Genomic DNA, 27,941 nt, shown 5'->3' with positions numbered 1-27,941 from the left:
ACATGGGTAATATTATTAATAATTATGTTTATTACAAAATTCTGTCTATAAAAACCTCGATTATTATAGTAAAGATATGTACAGTCAATCGAGGATACATAGTTAAAATGCCATTCGATAGAAAATTAGGAGGTTCAGTTGGTGGAGAATCAAACAATTCTCCTTTTCTAAAGCAGTAACGTCTAAATGAAAGACGAGTTGTATTTGTCGACGTCGTGTTCGTATGTGGCAGCGCGTCTTCTGTAAAAGCTTTATAGAAGGCTTGAAAATATGGAATAAAGACCGTATTCCCGAATAGATACCATACATAAGCAAACACAGCTGTAGCCACGAATACTTGACAAAACATGTAGAAGTAATAAGGAAATATAATGGGATCGGGAGTCGTCAACTTCGTAATTTTGCAGATGATCCATTGAATAATGAGCCAGTAAATAAGGCACATATTTCCTCCTGCACATACTGACATAAAGAAATCCCAAACTCTGTGGCATAAAATATAAGGAAAACAACATATTTCGTACCAATCATATTTAAAAATATTGTCGTTAGCCTGCGAGCGGAACCTTTCGAGTTGTACGTTCTCACATGCACCTGTTCCACCTGATTTCTTGCGCGTCATTTTCAATTTTGATGATGTATTTTTCGATTACGTTACAACATAATAATTAGCTTAATAGTAGCCAATCATTAATTCAATTAATGTTCTAAAGGAAATAGCCTCTCGTATTACGAATCTTTCAATGATAGTATCACAACATTTTCGATTACTAAAAATTGATTTCAAACATGAAATAAAAATGACATTTGACTGAAAGAGTATTATTTTAAAGGAGGATTTGATTATAAATCCAAGTGAAGATTTTTTTAAATTCTCTGCTTAGAGCTTAGAAGATGGAAACCATAGTCTAGATGTGTGAATTTAAGCTGTTAAAATATTTCACCTTGTTTCTACCTAAGTTATACTTGAATTTTTACAGTGGCAATGTTCAAACTTACTGTAAAGTGAGAAAAACTATACAACATTGTCTTTGGTTAGTTACTGGTTTGGCCATGTTGGGAGAAGTTACGCGTAAATTCTTAAAAAAATATTGCGTGATTATCACGTAATTACTATGTTACAAATGCTGAAAATTGTTCAAGTGTTGCTGCATTTGCTTTAATTGGTGACAAACGAGTTAAAAATGGCAGGTAATGTGGTGAAGTCTATTTTTTTATTGGTGAAAGTTCCAACTCAAGTTATTAGTTTGTCTTGCATAAAAATTGCATTTTTCTATAATGAGACATATTGCCAACTAACCATTAAGTGTTAGATTACTGAAACTCAATGTAAACTAACATTAATTGTAAACGCACTAAGTCCTAATTGTGATTTTGCCACTAAAAACTGGTTTTTCATGACCTTCGACTTAATTTTGTAATTAAGTTTTTTTACATTGACATTTTCTTGAGCTCTGACTTACGATGCTGTACATCCTTGTTGAAGGTTTATAACACTATTTTGCTTTCTCGTATGTTACCTATACAAGAACACTTTACTATTGATAAATCATTTTGAACAACACCAATGCCGCATGTATCATAAACAATCACATTTTTAATTGACAATCTCATATTGAGAAATTATATCATTAATAAGTTTTAACAATTAAAGAGATTGTCAATTAAAAATGTGATTGTTTATGATACATTGTTATGTATGTGATAATGTGAAATTAATTTATTTTTCACTTCTCATGCTCTTATAGTCCGTATTTATGCTGGGTGTAGGCTGCATAAAATAGGATTTTATGCTCTGCATAAAATAAAATCTTTGTTTAAGACCGAGGCAATAACGTCTCCGCCAACAGCCACGTTCTCTAGAACTTTATTAAATTAAGTTTAATTTTTATTTTTTAATCCTTGTTATATTACAAAATTAAGGTGCTAATTACAAACTGGAACAACAAGAAAATCCGGTAACTTTGGAGGCATCTCAAGTTCATAATAAAATACAAAATAGTACACCGAATATGCCAGGAAAAACTTAAATATGTCTAATTGTTGGAATTTTACACTCAATTTTAATTAAATAATCGTTTATTTGTAATATTGCTGTTTAATTTCCTTGCAATCAAAGTGTATTAAATGTTCATAGAACCCATTTTATTCTCGACTTAAGTATTCGCCCGAGCCACAGCCGAGGATACTCGTCTCGGGTAAAATGATGAGCTTTATGCATTGTTGTACAATCTACTATTAGTTTTTGTTCAAAGTTCAAATCAAATAATCATTTATTCCATAGGTAAAATTTTTGCACTTGAAAATGTCCTTCTTTAAGCTACTGCTCGTTCACTATGCAGACCTCCCTGAGAAGAATGAACAAGAAACTCTATGGATTACTCTTTTCAAATAAACTTAATGCTATGGACTTTGCATCATAATTGTGTGGAATCTAGACTCATGTTGTCTTCAATTTTGTAATATGACTTTTCAATTAAAATACTTTTAATGCAAGTTTTTAACGTCATGAACCAGACCATCTTTGATAATCTGATTCGATTAAGTAAGACAAGGATGTGCAAGTGTGTTAAAACAAATTTATCTAAGTTTATCAATTATTAAGAAACAATTGATTAAAATATTTCTTTTTGTTTCAGAATATCAAATAAAAATGTTTGTCACATTTTTTCTACTAGCGCCAGTAACAATTTCAAACACGGAATACATTCCACCCGGCCCTGCATATCCGTGCCCGAAAGAGACAGAGAATCATCTTCTGTACCCTTGCGTGTGTGAGAAAGGGACGGATAGTGGTTTGTATGTGCGCTGTGAAAACAATGGATTGGCTGTTTTGAGTGTAGGGTTGGGTAATATCGCTGGCATGGGGTTGCCAATTGAAAAATTGGTTTTGAAGGAGTGTAAGATTTGTAAGTTTTTTTCACATTTTGTAAATCTTTAGTAGTAATGCTTCTCGCTAATGGTGAAGGTAACATCGTGATTGTTTATTGAATAACTTATTGTACAAATGAATAAGTAAAGACTAATTATGCGAATAAAAGTAAATTATTCCACATATAACCTGAACTAGGAGAATCCTGTATTTCAGGTAAAAAGTACTAATTATACAGGTGAATATATTATTAAATTATAAACAAACAAAAAATTAAACAATGAAATGCAAATTTGAAATGCAAAAAAAAACATTTATTTTGGGATAATTAATAAATTCTCTGTAGTATATTTTGAAGGAATTCTTGTAGAATTTTCTTAACTTTTATGTAACAAAAATGATATATGGCTAATTTGGCATTTAATTTATTGTACCATTATAAACAAAACAATCTGGAAATAAATACATGTATTGATGATACAATTTTGGGGCAGACAATATCTTTCCGTCTTTTGTTAGTGTTTTCAGTACTAATGGGAGTGCAATATGCTGTTTGAGAACCGTGGAATTAATAAATAATTGCCTTCCAGCATCGAGTATATAACCAGAAATAGAGACGAAATGTCATTTTATTTGTTTGAAAACTATTCTGCCATATCATTACTGTGACAACTGCGCTCCGATTGGCTAGCCCCAATTCGAAACAATTGACGGGTGTCGTCAACTGTTTCACTTCAAATAGACCAGTTAACCTGAGCTTTGCTATAATGGACGAAAATTGCAAAATTACATATTTAATATTTAATTACCGGTGAAATGTGATTCCGTTTGTTTTGTAATTAGATGTTTGCTGTTTTTCCCACACCACCGAATAGAACAGCACGGCATTGTTAGAGATATTATGTTTATTACAATAAATTGAGAATATTTTTTGGAATATACGGAGATGTACACACAGGTCTGTCTATATTTCAGTGCAAACGAGAGTTGTTATTTATAAGAGCTGTATCGCTAATGTGTTACTAGGAATATATGGCCCTTATTTCGTCTCTATTTCTGGTTATATACTCGATGCCTTACAGGTAGTACCTTACACGACTTATACAGAAGGTCAGTGGGGTAAAGGAAAGGGCGGAAGGTAGAAATTTTTAGAACCGCTCACTGGGCTCTCTCAATGATTAGTAATGAAGTTTTAGCAATACCACCCCAAGATGTAATGCAATTTGTAATATTTTAAAATCAGCAAAAGCGCGTAGTTTTTTAAACACATACATTAGGTTACGGATTCGACCACTTAGTGCTTTGATATGGTGCTTAAAAAATTAAACCAGCATGTGGAAGCAGCAGTGCAAAAGGCAAGAGTGGCGAACTGAAACCCAAGCCCTCACATTATCAAAAACTGGTACCCAGCAGTAGATATTATTTTTATTTATACTTTTATTAACAGACAAGTGAGATCAATAAAAAAGTTAGTACAGATTAAAAACAAGGTTAGTACTTATATTCTACCAGGAACTTAGCAACATTTGTTAAATGCCGCAATATTGAGCACTCACTCCTCTCCCAAATGGTCTTCAGGAGTTAGGGCTGACACGTATTCTGTTCAGTGAACGACGACGCCGATTTTTTACGTAGTACAGCCATGAAACTGTCTATGCGCGCATCAGCGAACGTGACTGAGGCTATGCAGAAACGTGACAACTGCCGCGTGACGTGCTCGTCTACAGAGCGCCAGCGTATATACAGTGGTCTGCAGTAAGCTCTAAAGAGCGTAATCTCACTGCAGCAGGACTTTTGGCGAACCTGCGAGCGAGCATGTTTGCTCTCACCGTTAGTGCTCTGCGCTCGCGCTCTATATCCATATCATTCTTGAGGTCATTGGTAACATAGTGTCCAAAGTATTTAAAATGGCTAACCTTGTTAATACAAAAAAAAAAATACAGTACAAAAGATTTTTTTTTTTTTACAAATGAACTTGTGCAGACACATTACAATTTAGTTACGACAAAGAACCAGGTAACACAACTCAATTGTAGCGTATATCGCGTACAGAGAATTTCCTACGATTCCTGCACTAGGCAAAGCCTGTCTCGCAGGTAATCGATAAAAACATTGTTACTGTTTATTATTACTAAAAAGTGTTTTTTTTTTTTTGAAAAATTGTACATATTATTAAACACATTATCAAACAAACATATTAATGGAGATCCGTTAAGTAACACGGAAAGGAAATTTGTAGGACTCTTCCTACCGGCGTCTCCAAAGACCATACCTATACCCGGCCTTTTGATATTACATACAAGAACATGAGAAGCAGACCTGGGCTGTCTTGGAATTCTTATATCGAAGTTATGAGATGCCTGTATGACGCCGCTACCAGGAGTGTCCAACAGTGGCGAGGCGTCCACATAACGCGATTCGAGCTGCATCCGATTCACATACCCTAATAAGATTAGATGATGATGTTGCTATAATTGAATCGTCGCCATGATGCGAAATTGTAAAGAACTAATTAGATCCACTTATAAACGATGACAAATAAGTCATGAAAATGAGTCGAGTGGCTTGAACATCTGTTGTCATGGTGTCGCCGTATTTGAGGTAAATTCGTTGTTGTGTTTTCTTCCAGCCCATCTCTTCGGCCCTCTATTCCATCGTTCAACTATCAGAGTCTTACACATCGAAGACACGCCGATTAAATCTATAGACCAGTATGCGTTTTCTGGAGTCAACAGGACTCTTCAGGAGTTGCGGTTTACCAATACCAGGATTGAGGAGTTTCCTAAGGAAGCTTTTAAGGTATGTTTCGTTGTGGTCAGTAGTCAGGATGGGCCGTGGTAGTCTAATGGTTTGACCTACCGCCTCTCAAATAGAGAGTCTTGGGTTAGAATTGCACAATTTGATATTTACTATGAGCTTTTTGGTGATGGAAAACATCGTTAGGTAATCTGCATAGCGCAGATTGGGTAAAGTTCCCAATGCCAGTGCGTAGGGCCCGCGTGGGAGCGGCAATCCAAGCTCTCTTTATGAGAGGAGGCCTGCGTAAGTGAGGCGGATAACTATTTATTTATTTAGTAGTTAAAATAAAAAAATAAACTATAGTACCGGCACGCTATGATGGCCGTTTTGACGTTTGTTCGCTCATCAAGTTTCATATTAATTCATAATCAGTGTTGCCAGAGTTTTGTGAAGTTATTTCACCAATTTAGGTATATTAAGTAGCCGATATTCGCCCAAGCCATAAAATCAAGAAAAACAATTCTACAATTCTGTTTGCTTAGGGAAATAAGAGAGTTCATATTCCCCAATGTCCGGCAGCAATTCCCCACACATCGAAATACTCAAACCCCCAAAATTTTAAGTAGTCTAAAATCGCCTTTTCCTATTTCAAATAGCCTAAATGTCGCCGACCACTTTTTTAGTCGCCGCGCGACCCCTCAAAGTAGCCGAAAAATCGCCTAATCTGGCAACAGTGTTCATAACATACATTGAAGGAGCTCATTGTTGTAAACAGTGACCTGCAATAAAATTTATGGAATGTATAATTTTACGACGCAACTCGGCATGTGCTTTTCGAAATCGAAATTAAAAAAAAAAATCTATCGTCACTAATGGAATCGCTGGCCAGCACAACTTCTACCTTCGGCAAACTCGCGTCGAAGCTCCATGCAAAACAAAGCATTTTTGTATTGACGTTGCTTCGGTTCATTGAAAATATTTAAAGTAAACATTTTTATTTTCTTTTCATTAAAACTTTTTAATCAGCTACCCCTTGCAATACTAGATAAAAATCGAAAAATTTGATGATGTGACTCGCATTTGATTATATTGTTTTCGAGAATTAATTTGAGATTTCACCTCACTATTGTAACCCCTCACGGCCATCACAGCGTGCCGGTTATTGACTTACAAATAAATGGACGACGGGTCTAATATAAAAACCACGAAAAAAATGTCCCAAGTCAACCTATTTAAACGTAGTGACATGTAAAGGAATATGAAAAAGCTAAAGCGTTGAATTTAAATTGTAATGTCATCGCAGTACTGTCTAATTTTGCTCGCTTCGCTGTCAGTCGAACAAACGAAGACTAAAGCGTGTATGACGCTCTGTATACGATTTTAACGCCCTATAAGTTCGGACACTTTTTAGCGCGGACCCGAGGTCCATATAATTGTAAGTCAATGGTGCCGGTACTATAAATAAGAGTAACAATTACCGATAAGTACGCAAATATACGACGGTGTTCAAATATTGCAGCTTTGCCTCTACTAAATCCGAGTCACCTATAAGCCTCTTTAGTTTAATGCCTTATAGCAAGAAGTCACTAAAATCCCCATCTGTAAGCAAAATTGTTTTCATATAATATTTATTTTATTACAGATTACAGATTTTTGTAACGAGAATAAGTGTTGCCATTTCTCAATTAAGGACTTGGTTAATCGTCAAAAATGTCGGATGATATGTCGACTAACTTCGACCATTCACGGCGAACATGTTTGTTATAATATTCGCATTTACTTTTTTTAGATCCTCGGTAACCTATCGATCCTGTCCATAGACGGGCATCAAATGACGACACTCTCCAAAGATATTTTTGCTGGCAGCGAGGCGGTAGGTAGGCTGGAGAAACTGCATCTTATAAATGGTATGATCGCTGACTTTGCTCCAGAAACCTTTCAGGTAAGTTCATTTCCACCATATTTCTTAGTACTTCACAAAGTTAATAAAGTTACTAGTCTGCCTTTTTTGAAGACTGAGTAAAATTATTGTTTATTGCACAAAAGTGTTGCCCACTTGCGAGCGAGCTAGTGATTGCAGTCGATAAATATTCTATCGACTATCGACCGAATATTGGTCACGTTTATGTAATAAATAGCCGAACTTTTTTCAAATGAATCATCCTCGACCCTTTATTCATCTAATTACTGAGCACAAGTTCATTTGAATTGTCAATTTTTGTAAGATCATACATATATTATATTCACTATATTTAGGAACTATATTTATGAAAAATATGAAGAGGCATATTTTAAAGTTTTTCATTTTAATTCGTAATGGATAATCAAATCCGGCTATTCTTGTTAACAATTTATATGAATAAAAATTGATCTCGATACTTGTAGGCCAACTTTCAAAATAAGAATAAAGAAGGCAATAACGCAATTTGTAATTATTAGAACATCGTAACATTCACAATTCAGTCATTTTTGGCAAAATTTATCTTTCACAATCTGTCGATAAAATTATCGACAACAACTACATAACTACTATTTAAAATTTGATGAAAACTGGGAAACCTACAAATGTAATTTTACTCCGTCTTAAAAAAAGATATACTATATCTTTAAACTGATAACTCGTCGAGACCGGTGTAGGTAGTTGAGGAGTTGCGTAGTCTGCAGACTGGACTGGTTGCATTATCAGATCCAGCGGTTACCATATCAGCCACAATGAGAATTTTAATTAATTTGCGGTGAGAGTACAAACTCAACATCTAGCGACCTTCATGAAGGAGGACGTTTCCGAGGATGGTTACCGGACACCCACGTTGCGTTACACGTCGCAGTCCATACGTGTAAATAAATAAATAGTGTTTTATTATATTGTTATATTATATTGTATGTATGTTAGTCCTTGGGTATTATGTGGGTCATGGGACCTGAATTAACTAAATAAATTAATTAAATTCAACAGTTTATAAATGGGATCAAATTAGACAAGTAGCTCAGACACGGTGCAAACAAAATGTAATCTACCAATTACTTGATTTTTATACTAAGTAATGTTTTTAGTAAAATGGATTTGCCCACGTCGTGGTAGAAGTAGTTGCTTTTTTTAGGATTAAGTCGTGTATATGAAACTTTTAAAGCAAAAATTTAACGTTTCAAGTAACGAAGCGTAATTTTCGGCCCCAGGGATTACGACAACACTGGATTACGCCTGGGCCACACATTTTTTTTTAATAAAAGTGTAAGTGCACATTTCACCTCCATCTCACCTGATGGAAAGTGGCGATGAGGTCGACGATGGAGCATCCACATCTAAATAATGCCTATTCACTCTCGCCTTGAAAATGTCCAAATTATAGCGTTCAGGGAATAAGTCTGCAGGCAGGGAATTCCACTCCACAGCCGTTTGCCATATAAATGTGGAAGCGTAACGCGTCGTGCGAATCTTAAAAATATCGACAACATGGGGGTGGAACATCAATCATCTCAGTTGTGTGCCCATAGTGTGGAAGAGTCTTGACTTGTGTGACATTTCAGTGGCTAGCCATCGAGTCACTATTCAACTGCCATTGCAATTTCATTATGTATGTGAGTTAGTTAGGTAATAGTATACCAAATTTCAAGGCGGTTGGACATCAGGAAAAAGAACTGATGATCTTTAAACAGCTGTTCATCAAACGTCGTTAAGACCCATCCTGAGTGAAATAAATTTCCAATTAAAAACAAAACCGCTTTGGGATCATGCTATCCGTTTGGTAGCTATGATGTCACAGACAAACATACAGATAAAGACTTCAGTCTTATAACTCCCCACTTTTTGAGTCAGGAGTTAAAATCAGGTCAAATTAAAAGTTCACTCGCCGTTGCGTCGTCGGAGCAATAATAGTGATGTGCATAGATTTCGATAACTAATGTTGTTCACTACTACTACTACTTAGTCGATAAAAAAATTGAAAAATATTTTTTTGTAAAGTTTAAGTTCCGGATTTAAATCGCGTATATTTGTTTTTTCAAACAAACCGACGTTTCCGGCCGTTTACAGGTCCCATGGTCACGGTTGACAACCGTGTTTGAAAAAACAAATGTACGCGATTTAAATCCGGAAAAATAGTTTCATTTCCTATGTGTAACAATCGCGAAAACCTAAGAACTCGATAAGTTTAAGTTCATTAGTTAATTTTTTCCTTGGGTTCAGAATCAGGAATATAACGCACTCTATAAGTATGTCCCACTTTTAAATATGCAGCATGTATAACATGTCGTCTTAAAACCCTTTTATTCTAATTTCAGAACTTGAAGAAACTGCGTACCTTAGACCTTCATGGCAACAGGCTAGTTAACTTAAAAAGAAGTCAGTTCAAAGGACTTCGGGATGCCGAATTACTGGACATAAGGTATTTATCACTCCTGCACACATGTTTCCATTGTGAACAGAGTATTAAACCATACACTACTATGAAGATTTAAGTAGGGACTTCACACTATGAACCAACTGAACTAGTGTGTAGGCTGTCTTTTTGTAGACGGAGGAGTAGAACTATAAATAGTTATGTAGTTGTTGTCGACAGTTTTATCGATAGATGGTCAAAGAAGGTAGATTGACTGATTACTAATTGCATGATTGCCTTCTTCATTCTTATTTTCATAGTTTATCTACTACTATCGAAATCAATTTTTAATTATGTACATTTTAACAAGAGCAGGCGGATTCGATTATCTACATTGAATTAAAATGAAAATCTTCAAAATATGTCTCCTCTTTGTATGGTTTCTGAACATAGTTCTAAATAATAAATAAATATAATAAATATTAGACAACATCACATACGTCGCTCTGATTCCATAGTAAGTAGCTAAAGCACTTGTATTATGGTAATAGGAAACAACGACGGTACCACAAACACCCAGACCTGAGACAATATAGAAAAGTCAGTTCCTACACTGACCCGGCCGGGCCAAATGCTGCCTGTTTTGTGTTTAAACTTACAAAAATTGTCAATTTTAATCAACCCGTGCCCAGCAGTTGGACGAATAACGAGCCGATGATGATTTGAACGAAACAAGTTCGGATATTTATCGCATAAGTGTGACCAACGTGCAGTCGATACTCGATAGAATATTTATCGACTGCAATCACTAGCTGCTTGCAAGCAGGCAACACTTTTGCGTAATGAACTGTCATTTTACTCCATTTTCAAAGACAGAGTTTATCATTGATCTATTCTAAAGCGGGGTATTAACCAGTATCCTAACGTCAACCATGACCACGTCCACGTTTTTGTTTGTAGCAATAATGATAACAAACTTGTGGAGTAAACATATCACGATGTAGAATAAAAACAAAATATTGCTATTAATATAGCGACATCTCGTCAGTTTTCTGGTAGCTGTAAAGGTACCTGACTGAGCAACTTACAACTGACAAGCTTACAATTCTGTGTCGCATGTGCCATGAACACACACATAGACAACCACAAATTACACTCAAACTCACAAGATAAATGTAGGCCATACATGTATTTTTCCCGGCCTGCGAGCAGGCAGTGGCAGTCCGACATGGTAACCGCTGGGCCACGTAGGCAGTTTAAACCGAATACTAAGTACCGTAACAAGCACTTAAAGATATTAGTAAGATCTGCTTCGATCCGTGGCAGAACAGTGGCCACGTTGAGGCAACAGTCGATCTTTATCATTAATAATAAATATAAACTAGAGATATCTACAAACCACTTAACATAAGACAATCTGAAACAGACTTTATTTAAATTCGTTGTTTTGTGAAGAAGCTTTTTTAATATACATCTATTTATTTTAGCTACAATAATATAACAAAGTTGGATGGATCACATATTGGAGACCTAACTAAGTTGGGTTGGTGCAATGCTAGCCACAATCAGTTAGCTGACATACCGAGGTAAGAAACAAGCGTGAACTTATAACAATAGTTTTTAAGTACCCTTTTATGACACAAAGTAACGGACTAGTCGTGGGCCTGGTGGTAAGCGACACGCCTGTCCATAACAGTTGTAGTGCCACTTTAAACCGCAAAGATGTGAGAGACACTGTTACCGAATGTCATAAGTCGAAGAGTCCCATGTGCCTGTAATTTCACCAGCACTCGTCGAGTATATAACCAGAAATAGAGACGAAAGAAAGGCAATCGATCCCTGGCAACTCATCAGGCAAATGGGCCTTATATCACTTTAAATATCAATTCTGAACAGCTAAAATCACAAATTAGAAATCTGAAACCAAGTACCAAGTACCAAGTAGTACAGCGCCAACAACTGACTTGTGTGTACGTCTCCGTATATTCCAAAAATATTCTGTATTTATTGTAATAAAGATAATATCTCTAACAATTGGGGGCTGTACCATTCGGTGGTGTGGGAAAAGCAGCAAAGCATCTGATTACAAAACAAACGGAACCACACATTTCATCGGTAATTAAATATGCAATTTTGCAATTTTGTCCATTGAAGCAAAGCTCTAGTTAAACTGGTCGATTGAAGTGAAACAATTGACGACACCCGTCAATTGTTTCGAATTCTGGCTGGCCAATCGGAGCGCAGTGTTCACCGTAATGATTTGGCAGAATAGTTTTCAAACAAATTAAATGACATTTCATCTCTATTTCAGGTTATATACTCGATGCCAGCACTACTACATCTACTAACACTACATTCATTTATTTTCATTTTGTTATTTCCAGAGGTATGTTTGCAAGAAACACGGTGCTTAAAGTATTACATTTGGACAATAATAAAATTAAGAAGTTGGACATTAATAGCTTTAGAGGAATGAGGTTTTTGAGGTAACCCATTTTATACTATTTTCATGCATGCCATATTTATAGTTATGAACGATTTTAAGAAAGGGTCATTTTGGGAGAGAATATTTATTTATAGTCTGTCTTTTTTGAAGACGGAGTAAAATTACTTCGGCGGGGTTGCCAGTTCTCGTGAAATTTTAAATAGTCACGTAGTTGTTGTCGACAGTGTTATCGATAGATTTTGAAAGAAGGTAAAATTTTGCTAAAAATGTCTGAATTGTGAATGTTACGACGTTCTAATGATTACTAATTGCGTTACAGTCTTCTTTATTCTTAAATAAATAGATCAAAACATAAACAGTACATAGACAACTTAGAATTAATTATTAATTCTTATTTTCACAGTTGCCTACCAGTATCGAAGTAAATTTTTATTCATGTACATTTTAGTAAGAACAGGCGGATACGATTATCTATATTGAATTAAGATATGTCTTCTCTTTGTATTTTAGTACACAGTCCTAAATGCAGTGTATGTATGCTTGTGCCTCAACAGTTGGACAAATAATGGTCGATGACGATTCAATAAAATGAGTTCGGCTATTTATTGTACAAGCGTGACCAACATTCGGTCGATGGTCGATAGAATATTTATCGACTACAATCAGCAGCTGCCTGTAAGCGGGCAACACTTTTGCGCAACGAACTGTCATTTTTAGAGATGGGAAAATCTGCTGATTTTTTTAACGTTTAAACGTTGTAGCTTTTATAAAAAATCGTGCTTTTTTTTAAACGTTTTTCCAATACACGCTTTTTAGTTTTAGTAAAACGTTTATTATGTTAAAAAATTGATAGCGAAAAATCAAGAGCAGACCACTAAAGGTTTTAAGTTAAGTAAGTTTGTTTGTAAAACACAGGTTTTATTTTTATTTATAAAATTGCTATTCATGTCGACGAATTAATTTGTTTAGGAAACATAAATGGTGGGATTTGAAAATTAGGCCCGTTGTAAAAAATGAAATTGTTGAGTATAGAACTGACCAACGCTTACCTACGCTTAAAATAAAAAGCGTGCTTAAATGCTTATTTTAAAAAGCGAATTTTCTTGAGTGCTTTTCGTTTAAACGTGCACCTTTAGTTATTTTACTGTACCTTAAAAAAAACAGACTATAGTGTGATTTTGGTAAAAATACTGATTAGGTAACCGTTATTTTAGGAGTGGCATGTTTTAGGAAATGTACTTTAGAAAAGCGTCATTTTAGAACATGCACGTTTAGAAATATGTAATTTGGGAACGGGGTATTTTAGAAAAAATTCATTTCACAAAAGGTTGTCATTTTGGGAAGAAATTTATTTGGAAAAATGATATCCGTCCGTCCATTAGGTGGGGACGGTCTTCCTTTAGAACGTAAAAGAGGCCCGTTCTATAAATATTAGAGGATGTTGCAGCGCTGCTCGTGGACGTGAAATAATACCAAGTTGATAAGAAATATTACTATATTTTCCGTAACTGATCTTATGTTCCTCAACAATGTAGTACAATCACTTTTTGTAAGCCTTTCGGACTCTTCCACACCACTCGACTGAGCACCGCCCGATTCCGCCACTCAACCCTACTTTTTAGTAGCAGGGTGGGATGTGGCGGAAACGGTCGCAGATTGGTTGATGCGAAAATTAAGTAAAAATGAATACTAATTATAAGAGTGAATAACTATTTTACCGATCTACAATCAAACATATTTGGTTACAACACCTTTCCTTCGAATTAAACTGATATTGCAATTTAATAGCGAAAAGTAAAGTGAATAGCGCCATCTATTTGTCACCAATATTCTATACAATACAATGCCATCTAGTGGTCACATACGATACTATTTGTTATGTGCTATTACATTAATAATAATAATCAGTTATTATTAACATATACATACAATAAAACTATTCTACAATTAGATTAGTCCCACGCTGCCTCAATGCAATTACCGTCAACAACTTTAGGTCTGATTTTGGAAATCTTAATACTACGTATTTTGCAGTGTCGGGTATAAACTTTATCCTCCTAAAGCCTCGTATACATTAAAATGTACATAATACTGGAAGTAATTCTAATAGTGTATACTGTATCGCTTTTAAATACAGCGCTATAGATAGTTTATGACTGTAGGGTATCTAGAAAAATTTTTTTTTTTTCTTTTTTTTTATAATACCATGTGGTAAGTCACACGTTTATCCATGACACACGTTGCAGTGCCAATCAGAGCTTTAAATCGCAAAAATCTGAGGGTCACTGCCACTGCGCCCGTCACCCCGAGACATAAGTTGACAAGTCCCACGTGCCTCTAATTTCACCAGCACCCTTACCCTTCAAATCTAGACCGCATTAATGCTCATAAAACTGCTTGGCGGCAGAAATAGGTAAGGTGGCAGTACTTCCTGTGACGAACTCTGTTACAAGGAGCTCTACTGCTGCAAAAGACTTTAAGCGTTAGTTACATTTATTACCTCTCCATGAACATTAACCGAGGGGCTTAGGAGGTTATTTACCAGCGAGTATATAACTAGAAATTGAGACGAAATAAGGGCCATTCTTCCCTGGCAACTCATTAGACAAATGGGCCTTATAACACTTTTAAATATCAACTCTCGTTTGCGCTGAAATCACAACTGAAATATTACAGCGCCAACAACTGACCTGTGTGTACGTCGTACGTGTAAATATTAAATATGTAAGTAATTTTGCAATTTTCGTCCATTGTAGTAAAGTTCAATCGAAACTGGTCGCTTTGAAGTGGAACAATGACGACACCTGTCAATTGTTTCGAATTCTGGCAGAATAGTGTTCAAACAAATTAAATCGTCTCTATTTCTGGTTATATATGTTACGATGTTATTTACAAACATCTTAGGTAAATGAATAAATCTATTTTACAGACGCCTCTACCTGCAAGACAATCAAATCTCTGAAGTTGGTCGAGGCACTTTTGGGTCATTGACACGGATCGGTACAGTTGACCTCGCGAGAAACAGAATCGACAAAGTCGACTTTCAGATGTTCCAGGCAGTTAAATATGCCGAGGTAAGTGTATACTGAATGTGGTTATCAATGGTACGGACTAAAGTGATTCCGGGGTCCTCTCGAAGCACGAGTTACGACCGGTTTTCCGTTATGGATGACCTACGGGACTGCTCTCGAAGTCCGTGAACGAAATGACGGGCTCGTTCGAAACTGTCAAATTATAATAATAATAATATTTTGTTTGTTTTCTCCCAACATATACATCGTGTAGTCGAGGTACTATAACAGTCATTGGCAACAGGATGGGAGACAGGAGCTCAAACTAAGTTAGAACTGTACTGAGGCTCCTGGCCTCCCAACACCTACTAACATTACAAATACGAGGTTTTAATTGATGATCGATGACATAGGGATGACAAAAATAAAACATAAACAAAAAACAAAAAAGAAACAGCGTGTGCGTGCAAGCATGCGTGCGTATTTGTGTGTATGTGTTTCGAGTTAAAGCGTATTTAGGAGTTAGTTATATTATAAATGGTCTTGTGTTTCTCGTTTCAGATAATAAACCTATCCGAGAACCAAATAAAGATAATCGAAACCCAAGCCTTCACTGACCTCTATCAAGCTGTCGTAAACATATCCCACAATGCTCTGACCAAGATTGAAGCGAACTCCTTTGTGAACTGCAACAATATGACCGTTTTGGATTTGAGCCATAACAATTTGAAGAATATCACCAAAAACGCCTTCGACGAGAACAGTTACGCGTCTGAATTTATTGTCACTTACAATGAATTCGAGGATTTTGGTCAGGTAATTATTGCAAACAGATAGTGTACCATAATCGAGTATATAACCGGAAATAGAGACGAAATAAGGGCCATCCATCCGTGGCAACTCATCAGACAAATGGGCCTTATATCACTTTTAAATATCAAGTCTCGTTTGCGCTGAAATCACAAATTAGAAAACTGAAATAGAACGGCGCTAACAACTGACCTGTGTGTACGTCACTGTATATTCCAAAAATATTCTATATTTATTGTAATAAAGATAATATCTTTAACTGTTCCAATCAGTGGTGTGGGAAAAACAGAAAAACATCTAATTACAAAACAAATGAATCACATTCATCGGTAATTAAATATTAAATATGTAATATTCTAATTTTCGTCAATTACAGCAAATCCCAAGTTAAACTGGTCGATTTGAAGTGAAACAATTGACGACACCCGTCAATTGTTTCGAATTCGGGCTGGCCAATCGGAGCGCAGTTGTCACCGTAATGATTTGGCAGAATAGTTTTCAGACAACTTAAATGACATTTCGTCTCTATTTCTGGTTATATATTCGATGGGTAACAATTTTCAATATTTTAAGGGGAGGTATTTCAATGCGAGCCAAGATTTTAGGTGATGTGTGGGGTGTCGCCTTACACCTCACGCAATCCGCGCGCTGTAAATTTATATGAATAAAATAAGAACAAGCGGAAAAAATTGACACCGACCTGACGCCGACAAGCGTCCGATGGCGACTGAAGGGGCAGCGGGTGGCGCGGCCTGTCTTTAAACCGCTAGACAATTTGCAAGTTTTTAAATAAATGTGAATTTAATAATAGGGCTTCAGATGAAAACCAAAAATATTTGCAGTTTCTCTTTAGTACTTAAAGAGAAATATCTCTATATATTTTATTCTGAAATAATTCATTTAATTAGGTTATAATATTTTATATCACAGACTTTACTAATCAACTTTGTTTGTGAGATAGTTCTCTAAATATCCGCTAGATGGCATTGACCCTTTTTACTTAATTTTCCCTCGGATGGTGACTACTTGAACCGAATTTTATTTGTGTGAGAAACATCAGTACTATTGATTTGTATCTAGGAGTTGAGTCCTTGTGGGAATGACTGCCTGGACCTATTTGATAGTTACTTTAGTAACACCACTGTGCCGGTTACAATTAACTTGGCACCTTGTGTGAATACTTTTGGAAATAAAGCCTGACATTGGACTGGAAGTTTTTATTAGCACATTGTTTATACTATATCCTTAAGGGTTATCCTATATATTTTGTAAGATCGTTATTTAATAGTAAATACATAAACCATTAAGTTTGATCTAGCAAAACAGAATATTCTGTATAGTCTGTCTTTTAGACGAAGTAAAATGACATTTGTAGGGTTGCCAGTTTTCATAAAATTTAAAATAGTCATGTAGTTGTTATCGACAGTTTTATCGATAGATTGTGATAATGCCGAAAATGTCTAATTGTGAATGTTACGATGTTCCAAACTAATTGCGTTATTGCCTTCGTTATTCTTATTTTGACCTACTAGTATCGAGATAAATTTTTATTCACATACATTTTAACAATAATAGCTGGATTTGATTATCTACATATATTGAATTAAAATGAGAAACTTTAAAATATGTCTTCTCTTTGTATTTTTCATAAACATAGTTCGTAAATACAGTATATGTATGTTTGAACTTACAAAAATTGACAATTAAAATGAACTTGTGCTCAGTAATTGGACGAATAATGGGTCGAGAATGATTCAAATGAAATTGCTATTTATTCCATAAGCGTGACCAATATTCAGTCGATAGAATATTTATCTACTGCAATCACTAGCTGCTCGCAAGCGGGCAACACTTGTCGCGATGAATTGTCATTTTACTCCGTCTTTAAAAAATATAGATTATAATTAAGTAGTAAGTTGCCTCTTTTATAAATTGCTATAGTTACACGAATGTGTCCCTGTTCGATTTCAGATTCCAATTCAAAACATGACTGGCATCCGTATTTTGAATGCCTCTTACAACGTGATAACACACATACCTAAACTGGCTTTCCCCAAACTGTACGAACTTCACACAGTGGACATTTCTCACAATCAATTGTTGGAGATTTCTAATGCTGTCTTTCAGAATCTGTTCTCTTTACGGTAAGTATTTTTTTATTATCTGTGAGTATCGTATGACTAAAGCAGAATACAGTCACGGCGGCGTGGAAAGTCGATCTGCCTCATTCCTATATTGCTGTGCCCTGCAGGGTTCTATTATGTTTCTTTAAGTACCTATGCTTGATGTAGCGTCTGCACCTGTGCAGTTAGTAAATGAATAAATTAATAAAATGAAATGGATAAGAAATTGTTATTATCATCTAAATAATTTTTATCATCTAATTAAAATTGTTGTAACACATAAGTGTACAATTAATAATGTGTATAGTATATGTATGTATAATAATAAATATAATAATAAATTTTGAAGTTTTAAAATTGATGAGAAACTAAATGACATTATAAAATTCTAAATAACTTGACTATAAACTAATCTAATCGCGCAACCTACGCAACGTTGCTTCGAAGCCGTCAAGGCTCGCATCCGCGAACATCCCGGACGCACTACAGTGTCGCGGCAGCCGCAACAGAACCCTGAACGCGTCGTTGTACTGTACACGCATTGCATTGAGTGACATTGATTTGTGTGTACCTGCACCATAAACTACAGATGTACAGCGATGTGCAGTAAGCGTTAAATAATGTCAGTTTTACCTGTGCCGTACATCGACTGAACCTACGCGCTATCATATTAGCTCTCATTGCTAATGCTCTACGTTCCCTCTCAATATCTGCGTTATCACGCAGATCGTCTGTTATAACGTGACCAAGATATTTAAAGGAGGTCGCTCTATTCAGCTGTTGACCGTTAAGACGAATGGGGGGGACGTGTGATGGGCACTTACTTCCCGCCTTAAAAACCATATATTCACTTTTGAGCACATTATATTTAAGATTATGCTTCATGGCATACGATTCGCATATGTCTATAAGTACTCTTAAGCCACCGACAATGGGCTCAGCAACACCATGTCATCAGCGTAACTTATATTATTAAAACAAACTCTATCTATATGGCATCCGACATGCTATTTATATATATCTATAGAATAGAATAGAATAGAATCGTTTATTTCATGTTATCAATGTCACAATATTACAATTGGAAATACAATGTCAAGGGATAACTATGATCGTCAGTAATAAAATTATAATAATAATAATGAATATAAAATAAAGTAGTATAACTACTGCTTGTCGAATAAAATAAAATTAAAATTGTTTCAAAAGAAACTCATCGACACTGTACAATTCAATATCCAATAAAAGGTTTTTTAGTCGGGTACAAAACGTTGCATCGTTTCTAACACTTTTCAGGTCTGTGGGTAGATGTTCGTAGAATCGGGGACCTATTACCCGCGGATTTCTAGTTGCAAGTTCGGTACGGTGGGCAACGGATTTTAGTGTTCCCGCGTTTCGTAACGCTCGGCCTCCGCCCGTACGTCGCTCATAAGTAGCCAAGTTTTGACGCGCATAAACTATTATATCATAATATTTTTTTTATTTTTTTATTTTAATTATATATATTTCAGATTCCTAAATTTGAGCCACAATGCAATGGAAGCCATAAAACCTTCAACATTCGGCACCGTACCAACGGTATTAGAATTGGATTTGTCGCACAACAAATTGAGAGACGTTTCCAGAGGGTCTCTTGCTAAATTGGCGAGCTGTCGACTATTGGATATCAGTTATAATAATCTGGAGAAGATCTTTCAAATTCCTATTAGTTTAGGGTGAGTTATTTTTTTTTACGATACCAAATGACCTGGACAAATCGCCACATATTACATATCGATAAATTACCGATATAAATGTTTTGTGCGTTATTGTAACAATGGTACATAATACAAATACACATAATTTGTTGCACGCACTATACATCATACATTGATGTCGATAATTTATCACAACAAAAATTATGTACTTACATTACTAGCAGAGAACAAAAACGTAACGAAAAGTGGACACTCTCCGCCCCTCCCTAGGTTTAGATACAGTACCACGTTGCGCATTGACGGTCACATTGACTGAACGGCAACAAGGCCGCCGGCGAGCGGGTTCGCGCTAAGACGCTTTGATTCAATATAGTTTTAATTTAATCATTACGAAACTTGTACGTTAATATATATAACGGTTGCTGGTATGCTCTCGACGCGTTTACCTGTCGTATAACGTCCCGTGCTTTTGAACATTAGATTAAGTAACCGATTTTGTTTCATTAACATTTTTCTTAATTTCTAGTTGTGATGATTTCTGGTTTATATTTCTAACAACTATGTTAGTTGTCACCTGCGAGTTGTAATTTTTGCAGATGTAGCGTTATTAATTATGAATTAGTTTTGGTAATTTACCTTTTTAACCTCCGTTGTTATTGTTTTCAGGGAGTTAAATTTTGCACATAACAACTTGTCAGAGATCAAGTACAATACTTGGCCAACGATGAACGCCTTGTTGCGGCTCAATCTGTCTAACAACAATTTGGAGGACAGGTAGCGTTATAATTTATTTATTTGTGGGAAAACAGGTTGTACAAAAGTGTAACTGCATGTTACGTCTGCCCACCACAGTTATTTTGTTTGGGGCCCTAACTAGAGGCCACGCCCACCATTGACGCAGGGCGCTTGAAGTCGGTATGTGTAATAATTTTGCAGGTTGTTTCGATCTATGAAATTTGAAATAAATATTGTAAATGATAAATGTGTATAAATTTTTACTTATAGTCTATTCCAATCAATTTTAAACAAAAAGTAAACAAAACTGTTTTGTTAAAATTCGAAAGCAAAATCACTCAATAAATCGAATAACACTTTCACGCATATTTCGAAGATTTCGACTTGATATCTCAACAATATTCATTTGAATAGCGTCATAAAATCGTATTTGAAAAATGGTAGTCCAAAAGTGAGGTTATTTTTCAACTATACAACTATGACTTCTCTATGGTTGCATAGTGCTGTACCAAAAATTACATTCAGTTAATTTAATTAAAATTTTTGTAAATGTCAATCGCAATCGAACGAGTATCTAAATGTAAGGATTTCAAGGAGGATTTAAAGTTAAGATATCAGACATTTTAAATATTATTTTATAGGTTATGTAAGGACTAGCTAATATTCCTTTATAGGTTATGTAAGACTAATATGACTCAATTAAGCAAATTGATTCATTGAATTAATTAATCGATTTGTAGTTGGCACTACAATTCGTCATCACTATACCATTTATGGTCGGGTCAGTGACTTATTTGTTTAAAATGGATTGAAACGAAGTATAACAAAGAGCAACCCCTAAAGTTGCTTACTCATTCTCATGGGAATCTGCCTTACGAATGAATAGTAGAGTTTATTCAATGTGACCATTTCAATTTTAACTTGTTTCCCTATGAAATAAAGACGCAATTGAGTTATTATAATCTCTGTATTGAGTACTAAAAAACCGATCTCAAAAGTTTGTGGAATTACATCTATTTGCCAAGTTTTATTGGAATCGGTTACCGGAAAGTGCATGAAACCGGATTCATCCTTTAGTTTGCAACCCTTAGAGGGACTTCAAATTTATATGAAACCACTACTGAGGTACCCTCTTTCCAACAAAAAACGAATCATCAAAATCGGTTCACAAATGCCATACAAAAAAACAGTCGAATTGAGAACTTCCGCTTTTTTAAAGTCGGTTAAAATGATTTTTCAGATTGTCAAAAGACAGTTTCTCCGGTCTCCTGACCCTGCAATCCGTGGATCTATCGCAGAACGGTCTCACCAGACCGCCATGGGAAGCTCTCAACACGCTCACCAGCTTGCAGTATTTGTACATGCAGGTAGGTTTGTAGATGTCAACGCTGGGGATGACAGATAGGGGTTGAAATAATAATGAGGCCCATAGTATGTCTTTTTGAAGACGGAGTAAAATGACATTTGCAGGGTTGCCAGTTTTCATACAATTTTAAATGGTCACGTAATGTCGACAACAGTCGATAGTTTTATCGATAGATTGTGAAAGAGCCAAAAATGTCAAAATTGTGAATGTTACGACGATTTTTATTTTGAAATTTCGCCAACTGGTATCGAAAAAAGTGATCTGCGCTCCAAATACGAATCGTAAATGAGACTGGACGGATCCCCAAAGATAGAAAATGACCATGCAGCATGCCAAAGCGTCGATGGAGAGACCTAAAAGCACCTAAAAGTTTGGACCTCATTGGCGCAAAACAGATTGATGTGGAGAGAGGGGAGACAGGCTTTTGCCCAGCAGTGGGACAGTATAGCTTTAAAAAAAAAGTATCGAAATCAATTTTTATTCATATATTTTAAAACTGCCTCTGTGGCCGAACGGTTACCATGCCGGACTGCCATGCAGAGGTCCTGGGTTCGATTCCCAGGCCGGGAGAAATATGTGTATGGCCTACATTTATTTCTCTCGTGAGTTTGGGTGTAATTTGTGGTTGTCTATGTGTGTGTCCATGGCACCCGCGACACAGGGTTTCCCTAGTGCGGGGCTATGTTGAGTGTGTGCGTTATTATATTATTATTATTAATAAGAACTGACGGATTAGATTATCTCTATTAATTTTAAGTGAAAAACTGAAATATGTCTTCTTTTTTTATAGACCAAGGTCTATTGACAAGGTCTAAGAACCTTGTGCTCAGTAATTGAATTAATAATGGGCCAATGATGAAACAAGCTCGGCTATTTGTCGCATAAACGTGACCAGCATATTTATCGACTAATATTTATCGACTGCAATCACTAGCTGCTTGCAAGCAGGCAACACTTTTGCTCAATGAACTGTCATTTTATTCCATTTTCAAAAAAGACAGACTATAAAAATGTGCGCTGTGCCGCTGCCGATGTATTCGATTGTTTTTTCGTTACCTGCCAGACAGCCACGCCAATTAAATATGTTATTTGTTTGTATAATCCATTCCATCCATTCCATATAATCCATTTTAAATACTTTCTGAAAGGTCCCGATTCCCTATTGTTGTAATTGTTTTGTACAGTCAGCACAGGAGCACATCGAGCTCTAAATGATGGACCGTTTTTCATGGCAAGAGGCATAGAATTAAGTTTAAATATGTGTGAAACTCACGGAAAAGAAATGGAAGTGTAGTGTTTCATAATTTGAAACACTATGCAATCTTGATAATGAGTAGTCGTAATTTCAAATTTGAAAAGAAATAACAGAATCTAGACTTTTAATATAACTTAAACTTTACCATGTTGGCATCGTTGAAAGGCCAATACCATCAGTAACAATTATTGCAACTAACTACGTTTTGATTTTATATTGAAATTTCAATCAACGTGCTGGTATCTAGCGGTTAATGTATGATCGACGGCGAATGTTGCTTAGTTCTTCGAAACGAGCGAAAAAGAAGCGACTATAGCAATGCGGTGTGTTTACTTTCCGAGGTTTTGCGCGAGATAATTGACAAGACCATAACGTATAAATCGGAAAATGGCGGACTGACGGAGCTCATGTTTGCGGAACTCCGCGAACTGTTGGCGCACGTGGCACACAAACTAGGCACTTTCAAACTTAACGTGTTATTGATCCAGTCGTAACATTGTTATTATTTTACTATTGGATCTATAAAATATAAATATCTTTCTATTCCAGTACAATAATTTGACATCGCTCTCTAAATCCGCCTTCGGCAATCTCCCTACGATGTTCCACCTGGACCTGTCTCATAACCAGCTGTCCACTATTGAGCAGGGCTCTTTCAAGGGCATGCTGCAGCTGCTGGATCTCTCCTTGAGAGGCAATCGTTTGGAATATATACGTAATGAGGCTTTTAGTGGATTAGTTGCTTTAAGGTTAGTAATTCAAATATAATGTCTTCCTTTCAGTGTGTTAGGCAGGCAGAATGCACGGATCTAAATTTTTTTTTATTCCAAGTGACGGGACGAACAAATAGTGCGCCTGGTGGTAAGCGACACGCCTGTCCTTATGGACAGCAACTGTTATCAGTTGCAGTGCCATCTGAGGGGTACTGCCACTGCACCAGTCATCCTGACACATAAGTTGACAAATCTCATGTGCCTGTAATTTCTCCAGCTCCCTGACTCTTCAAAACCGGAACGCAGTAATGCTCACATTACTTGGGCGGCAGAAAAGGTGGCAGTACTTCCCTGGACGAGCTCTCTTACAAGAAGCTTTATTGATTTTTCTCGCGCACAGTCAATAAATGGAACTCCTTTCCAGAGCACATATTCCCTCCCTCTTAGGATAAGGGGTTCTTCAAACGAGGCGTGAAAAGGATCTTGGCCAGCCATCCTAGGGCGGAGATTGCATCAACATTGTACTGGTTTGCTTCACGTTTGGACGAAACTAAAGTTTGTTAGTCCATCCGTATGAAGCATGCGTCGTAAAAGGTGTATCATGTCATTATCCTTTGGTTTCTTTTATAGAAAATTGGACCTGTCATACAATCAATTGGAAAAGATAGACAATAAAACTCATGGCTTATTAGAAGACTGCCTTTCTTTGGAAATGGTGAGATAATAAACATGTCTTCTTTTTTCATGAATCAATTTTATAGGATTTCACTTCCGTTAACCGATTTCAGTGAAACTTGGAAAATAGATGTCGTACCATAATTTTTGGAGGTCGTTTTTTTTAATAAAAATGTTATTAAGTATAATTCACCATTACGCTATTCATTTATTTTTTGTGAAATTACTCCACTAATTTGTAATAATTGTTAAACAAAGATCGAACACTTAGAAAAAATCCACTTTGGTCCGGCTGGATTCGAACCAACGTCTTCCAGCGAACCGTGCCAGACGTTATGCCAACTAAGTCACGGAACGAATCAACGCACCTCACGAATTCTTCCGTGTGTTTGTGGCTGATCTTTGTTTTTGTTTTTTTTATCGACTTTGGCGTAGCGCCATCTGTGAGAAATCTATGAAAGTTTTTCTTCACTTAGGTACCTTTGCAGCTACCAGCTGGATATGTCACTTTTAATAATTGTAATTAAGTTTTATTGCGTGTTTATCGCTCAGGCTATGCCAACTAAATCTTATTATTATTTTAATTTCCAGGTAAACCTTAGTCACAATAACTTCGGTTTTCTGACCAAGAAGATGTTCCCATACAGCCAATGGTACCCATACAAGGTGTCTGAAGTGGATCTAAGCTACAACGCTATACCAGTGATCACGTTTGACATAACCATAGGAGGAAAGAGCTTCAAGAAGCTGAATCTCGCTGGGAATATTATTAATGATATTAGAAACAGTAAGTTGTTCTTTTTATATATTATTACAAAGGATCTTTAATTCAAGAGCTCTTAATCTTCATATTACAGAGACTCCGGCTGCCATGAACCGATAAGTTGTCGTCACGATGTAGTGGGAACAGCTAGGTCTTGTCTAGTAAAAATACGCAGTTTTAAAATATATTTATTAATAAACCAGATGCTATATAAATGACGCTAACAATTTTTTTCTTCATCGTGTAAAGTTGTCAAAATAATATAAATTAACACCGATTGTCGATATACAAATGGTGTCTCCGACCCCGTACCGTTCTAAGCGACGCGGCCGCGGACGCTCCTGGCCAATCAGAGCGCGTGTCTCGCGTATAATATATATATTTAATGTTATGTTCGTAATCTAGCTGCAATAGTCCGGTTTATATTATCTTTCTCTATCTTGGGAATAGTGTTAATGAATTTCTAAAGATCTGATGAGGAAAATAAGTCAGGTGTAAAAGTAAATGATTGTCACTAATATCAGGTTTTTTACCACGGTATGACTTCTTTTTATTTTCCCGATATTTCGGAACGATTGCACGCTCCATGGTCACGGGTTGAAGGTCAACAAGACAGAAACAAGAAACCTGATATTAGTGATAATCATTTAGTGAATAACCACGAAAGTCTTAAAATCTATATAGGTGTAAAGTAGTTTAAAATTACATGAAGCTAATGGGAATAAATATGACATGTTAAGGTTACAGTTGTTCCACGTGGAACAGAGTACGTGGGACTACTGGGAATAAACGATCTCCATAACTATGCATATATTTTAGTAGCAGTAGACCTCCTTGTGAAAAAGTTCGTCCAGGGAACTACTGCTTATTTCTGCCGCTAAGCAGTAATGTCAGCATTACTGTGTTCCGGTTTTGAAGGGTAAGGGTGCTAGTGAAATTACAGGCACATGGGACTTGTCAACTTATGTCTCAGTGTGATGGGCGCAGTGGTAGTGCCTTTGCTACTTTAAACTCCTAATGGCACTGCAACTGCTATGGACAGACGTGTCGCTTAACACCAGGCGCACGACTTGTTCGCCTCGTCACTTGATATTATAAAAAAAAATAATTTTGGTGTTATTTCAGACGTTCTTGGAAATCTGACATCGTTGGAAGTCTTGGATCTATCAAAAAATAGATTAACCAGCTTAATATCCTCAACTTGTACGTATTTTACGATTTATTCCTCTTTTGGTCGACTAGAAACTCTGGAACACTCCATTCTTATGGCGTTGTCCCACCACCCATTCGTAGTTTATTTTTTCCTTCCTAATACCTACGCCAAAGGATTGGAATACATTGTTAGCTTCTATAGTTTCTGAATGTGTTTTCAAGTGTAAATTTGCTTATTTAAGAGTTTATACAACCTCAAATGGCTTTGGTTGATTTCGCATAACAGTCAAAGCGTTGAATCAAACACTTTAAAAAAAAAAGTCAAATTGAGGATATATATTGATTAATATACGGTGTGTAAGCGCAATTAATAAAAATTTTCACGACAGAAAAAAATATATAATATATACACATACTTACCTCGAAAGGAGTTGTTCCTTTAGTGGTACTAAAATAAATGGAAAATTTAACCAGGCTATTAGTTGGTTTTTTGTAAAGAGAAGTCAGAATTAAAAACAAATTATTTTTGACCTGCAATTTCCAGAACATCGTTAGGGATTTTCAATACTATGTAAAGTAAAACGGAACGCAATGCCACGAAACAGAATGGGTTTTTATGTAATTTATTGGCTAATATGCCAGTGGCCAATGCCATAAAAAATATTGACACATTAGACGTCGAAGTCACTTTTGTTGCAATTTAATTAGCCAATTAGAATTATGATTTTGAATATTTTAGCGTTTAAGTGTTGCTGCTTTTTGGACTGTTTTTAGTATCGCAGTGTTGCTAGAGTTAATTTAACATATTTACCACACTTATGTTTTAAATAAACAAATAAAAAATGCAAGTCACAATTTTTTTAAATTATTTTGCTAAGCTTTTTATTTCAAACTTTCAGCCGTGGGGCGACGGCTTAAGAATACATTGTCGCCTCCCCATACATGCCCGTGGGGGTCGTAAGAGGCGACCGAGGGCGTCACAAGTGTCCATCTGCTTAGCATTGTGGTAGGCTCTGTGCCGACTGGATAGCGACCACAGTACACACGGCGGAAAACCCTCCACAGTGAAACGCTTTTGCGAATCGCGTTCAGGGATCAGTTGGTGTACATCCAGTGCATTGGCCAGACCGGCAAAATGATAGTGACGGAGTGAAGATATTTGTGTTTTCCATCCGTTACTCTCATCTCTGGACTGTATTCGCACTTTCCATCAGGCGCGGTGCAGTCATTTTGTCGAGTCGCAATAAAAAAAAAAAAAAAAAAAA

General features: G+C 36.1%; 1 protein-coding gene across 1 annotated transcript in view; it reads left to right on the top strand.

Annotated features, from left to right (window-relative positions):
* Nucleotides 1-1,083: 1,083 nt before the first annotated feature.
* Nucleotides 1,084-27,941, top strand: part of LOC113227553 (protein artichoke) — a 29,710-nt gene continuing 2,852 nt past the window's right edge. Inside the window, exons 1-17 of the mRNA XM_026460504.1 lie at nucleotides 1,084-1,191; nucleotides 2,640-2,909; nucleotides 5,502-5,671; nucleotides 7,401-7,553; nucleotides 9,893-9,996; nucleotides 11,418-11,516; nucleotides 12,315-12,416; nucleotides 15,306-15,450; nucleotides 15,949-16,203; nucleotides 18,169-18,341; nucleotides 19,832-20,035; nucleotides 20,684-20,791; nucleotides 21,993-22,119; nucleotides 23,923-24,122; nucleotides 24,717-24,801; nucleotides 25,353-25,548; nucleotides 26,650-26,727. Of these exons, the coding sequence (XP_026316289.1) occupies nucleotides 1,185-1,191; nucleotides 2,640-2,909; nucleotides 5,502-5,671; nucleotides 7,401-7,553; nucleotides 9,893-9,996; nucleotides 11,418-11,516; nucleotides 12,315-12,416; nucleotides 15,306-15,450; nucleotides 15,949-16,203; nucleotides 18,169-18,341; nucleotides 19,832-20,035; nucleotides 20,684-20,791; nucleotides 21,993-22,119; nucleotides 23,923-24,122; nucleotides 24,717-24,801; nucleotides 25,353-25,548; nucleotides 26,650-26,727 (2,476 nt within the window). The 5' untranslated portion in view covers nucleotides 1,084-1,184. The remainder of the gene's footprint in view (nucleotides 1,192-2,639; nucleotides 2,910-5,501; nucleotides 5,672-7,400; nucleotides 7,554-9,892; nucleotides 9,997-11,417; nucleotides 11,517-12,314; nucleotides 12,417-15,305; nucleotides 15,451-15,948; nucleotides 16,204-18,168; nucleotides 18,342-19,831; nucleotides 20,036-20,683; nucleotides 20,792-21,992; nucleotides 22,120-23,922; nucleotides 24,123-24,716; nucleotides 24,802-25,352; nucleotides 25,549-26,649; nucleotides 26,728-27,941) is intronic.

This window comes from Hyposmocoma kahamanoa, unplaced genomic scaffold (genome assembly GCF_003589595.1).
Source record: "Hyposmocoma kahamanoa isolate Upper Pololo Valley unplaced genomic scaffold, ASM358959v1 211, whole genome shotgun sequence".
NCBI lineage: Eukaryota > Metazoa > Arthropoda > Insecta > Lepidoptera > Cosmopterigidae > Hyposmocoma > Hyposmocoma kahamanoa.
The sequence above is the reverse complement of the archived record's forward strand: the minus strand, read 5'-3'. Positions and strand labels throughout refer to the sequence as shown.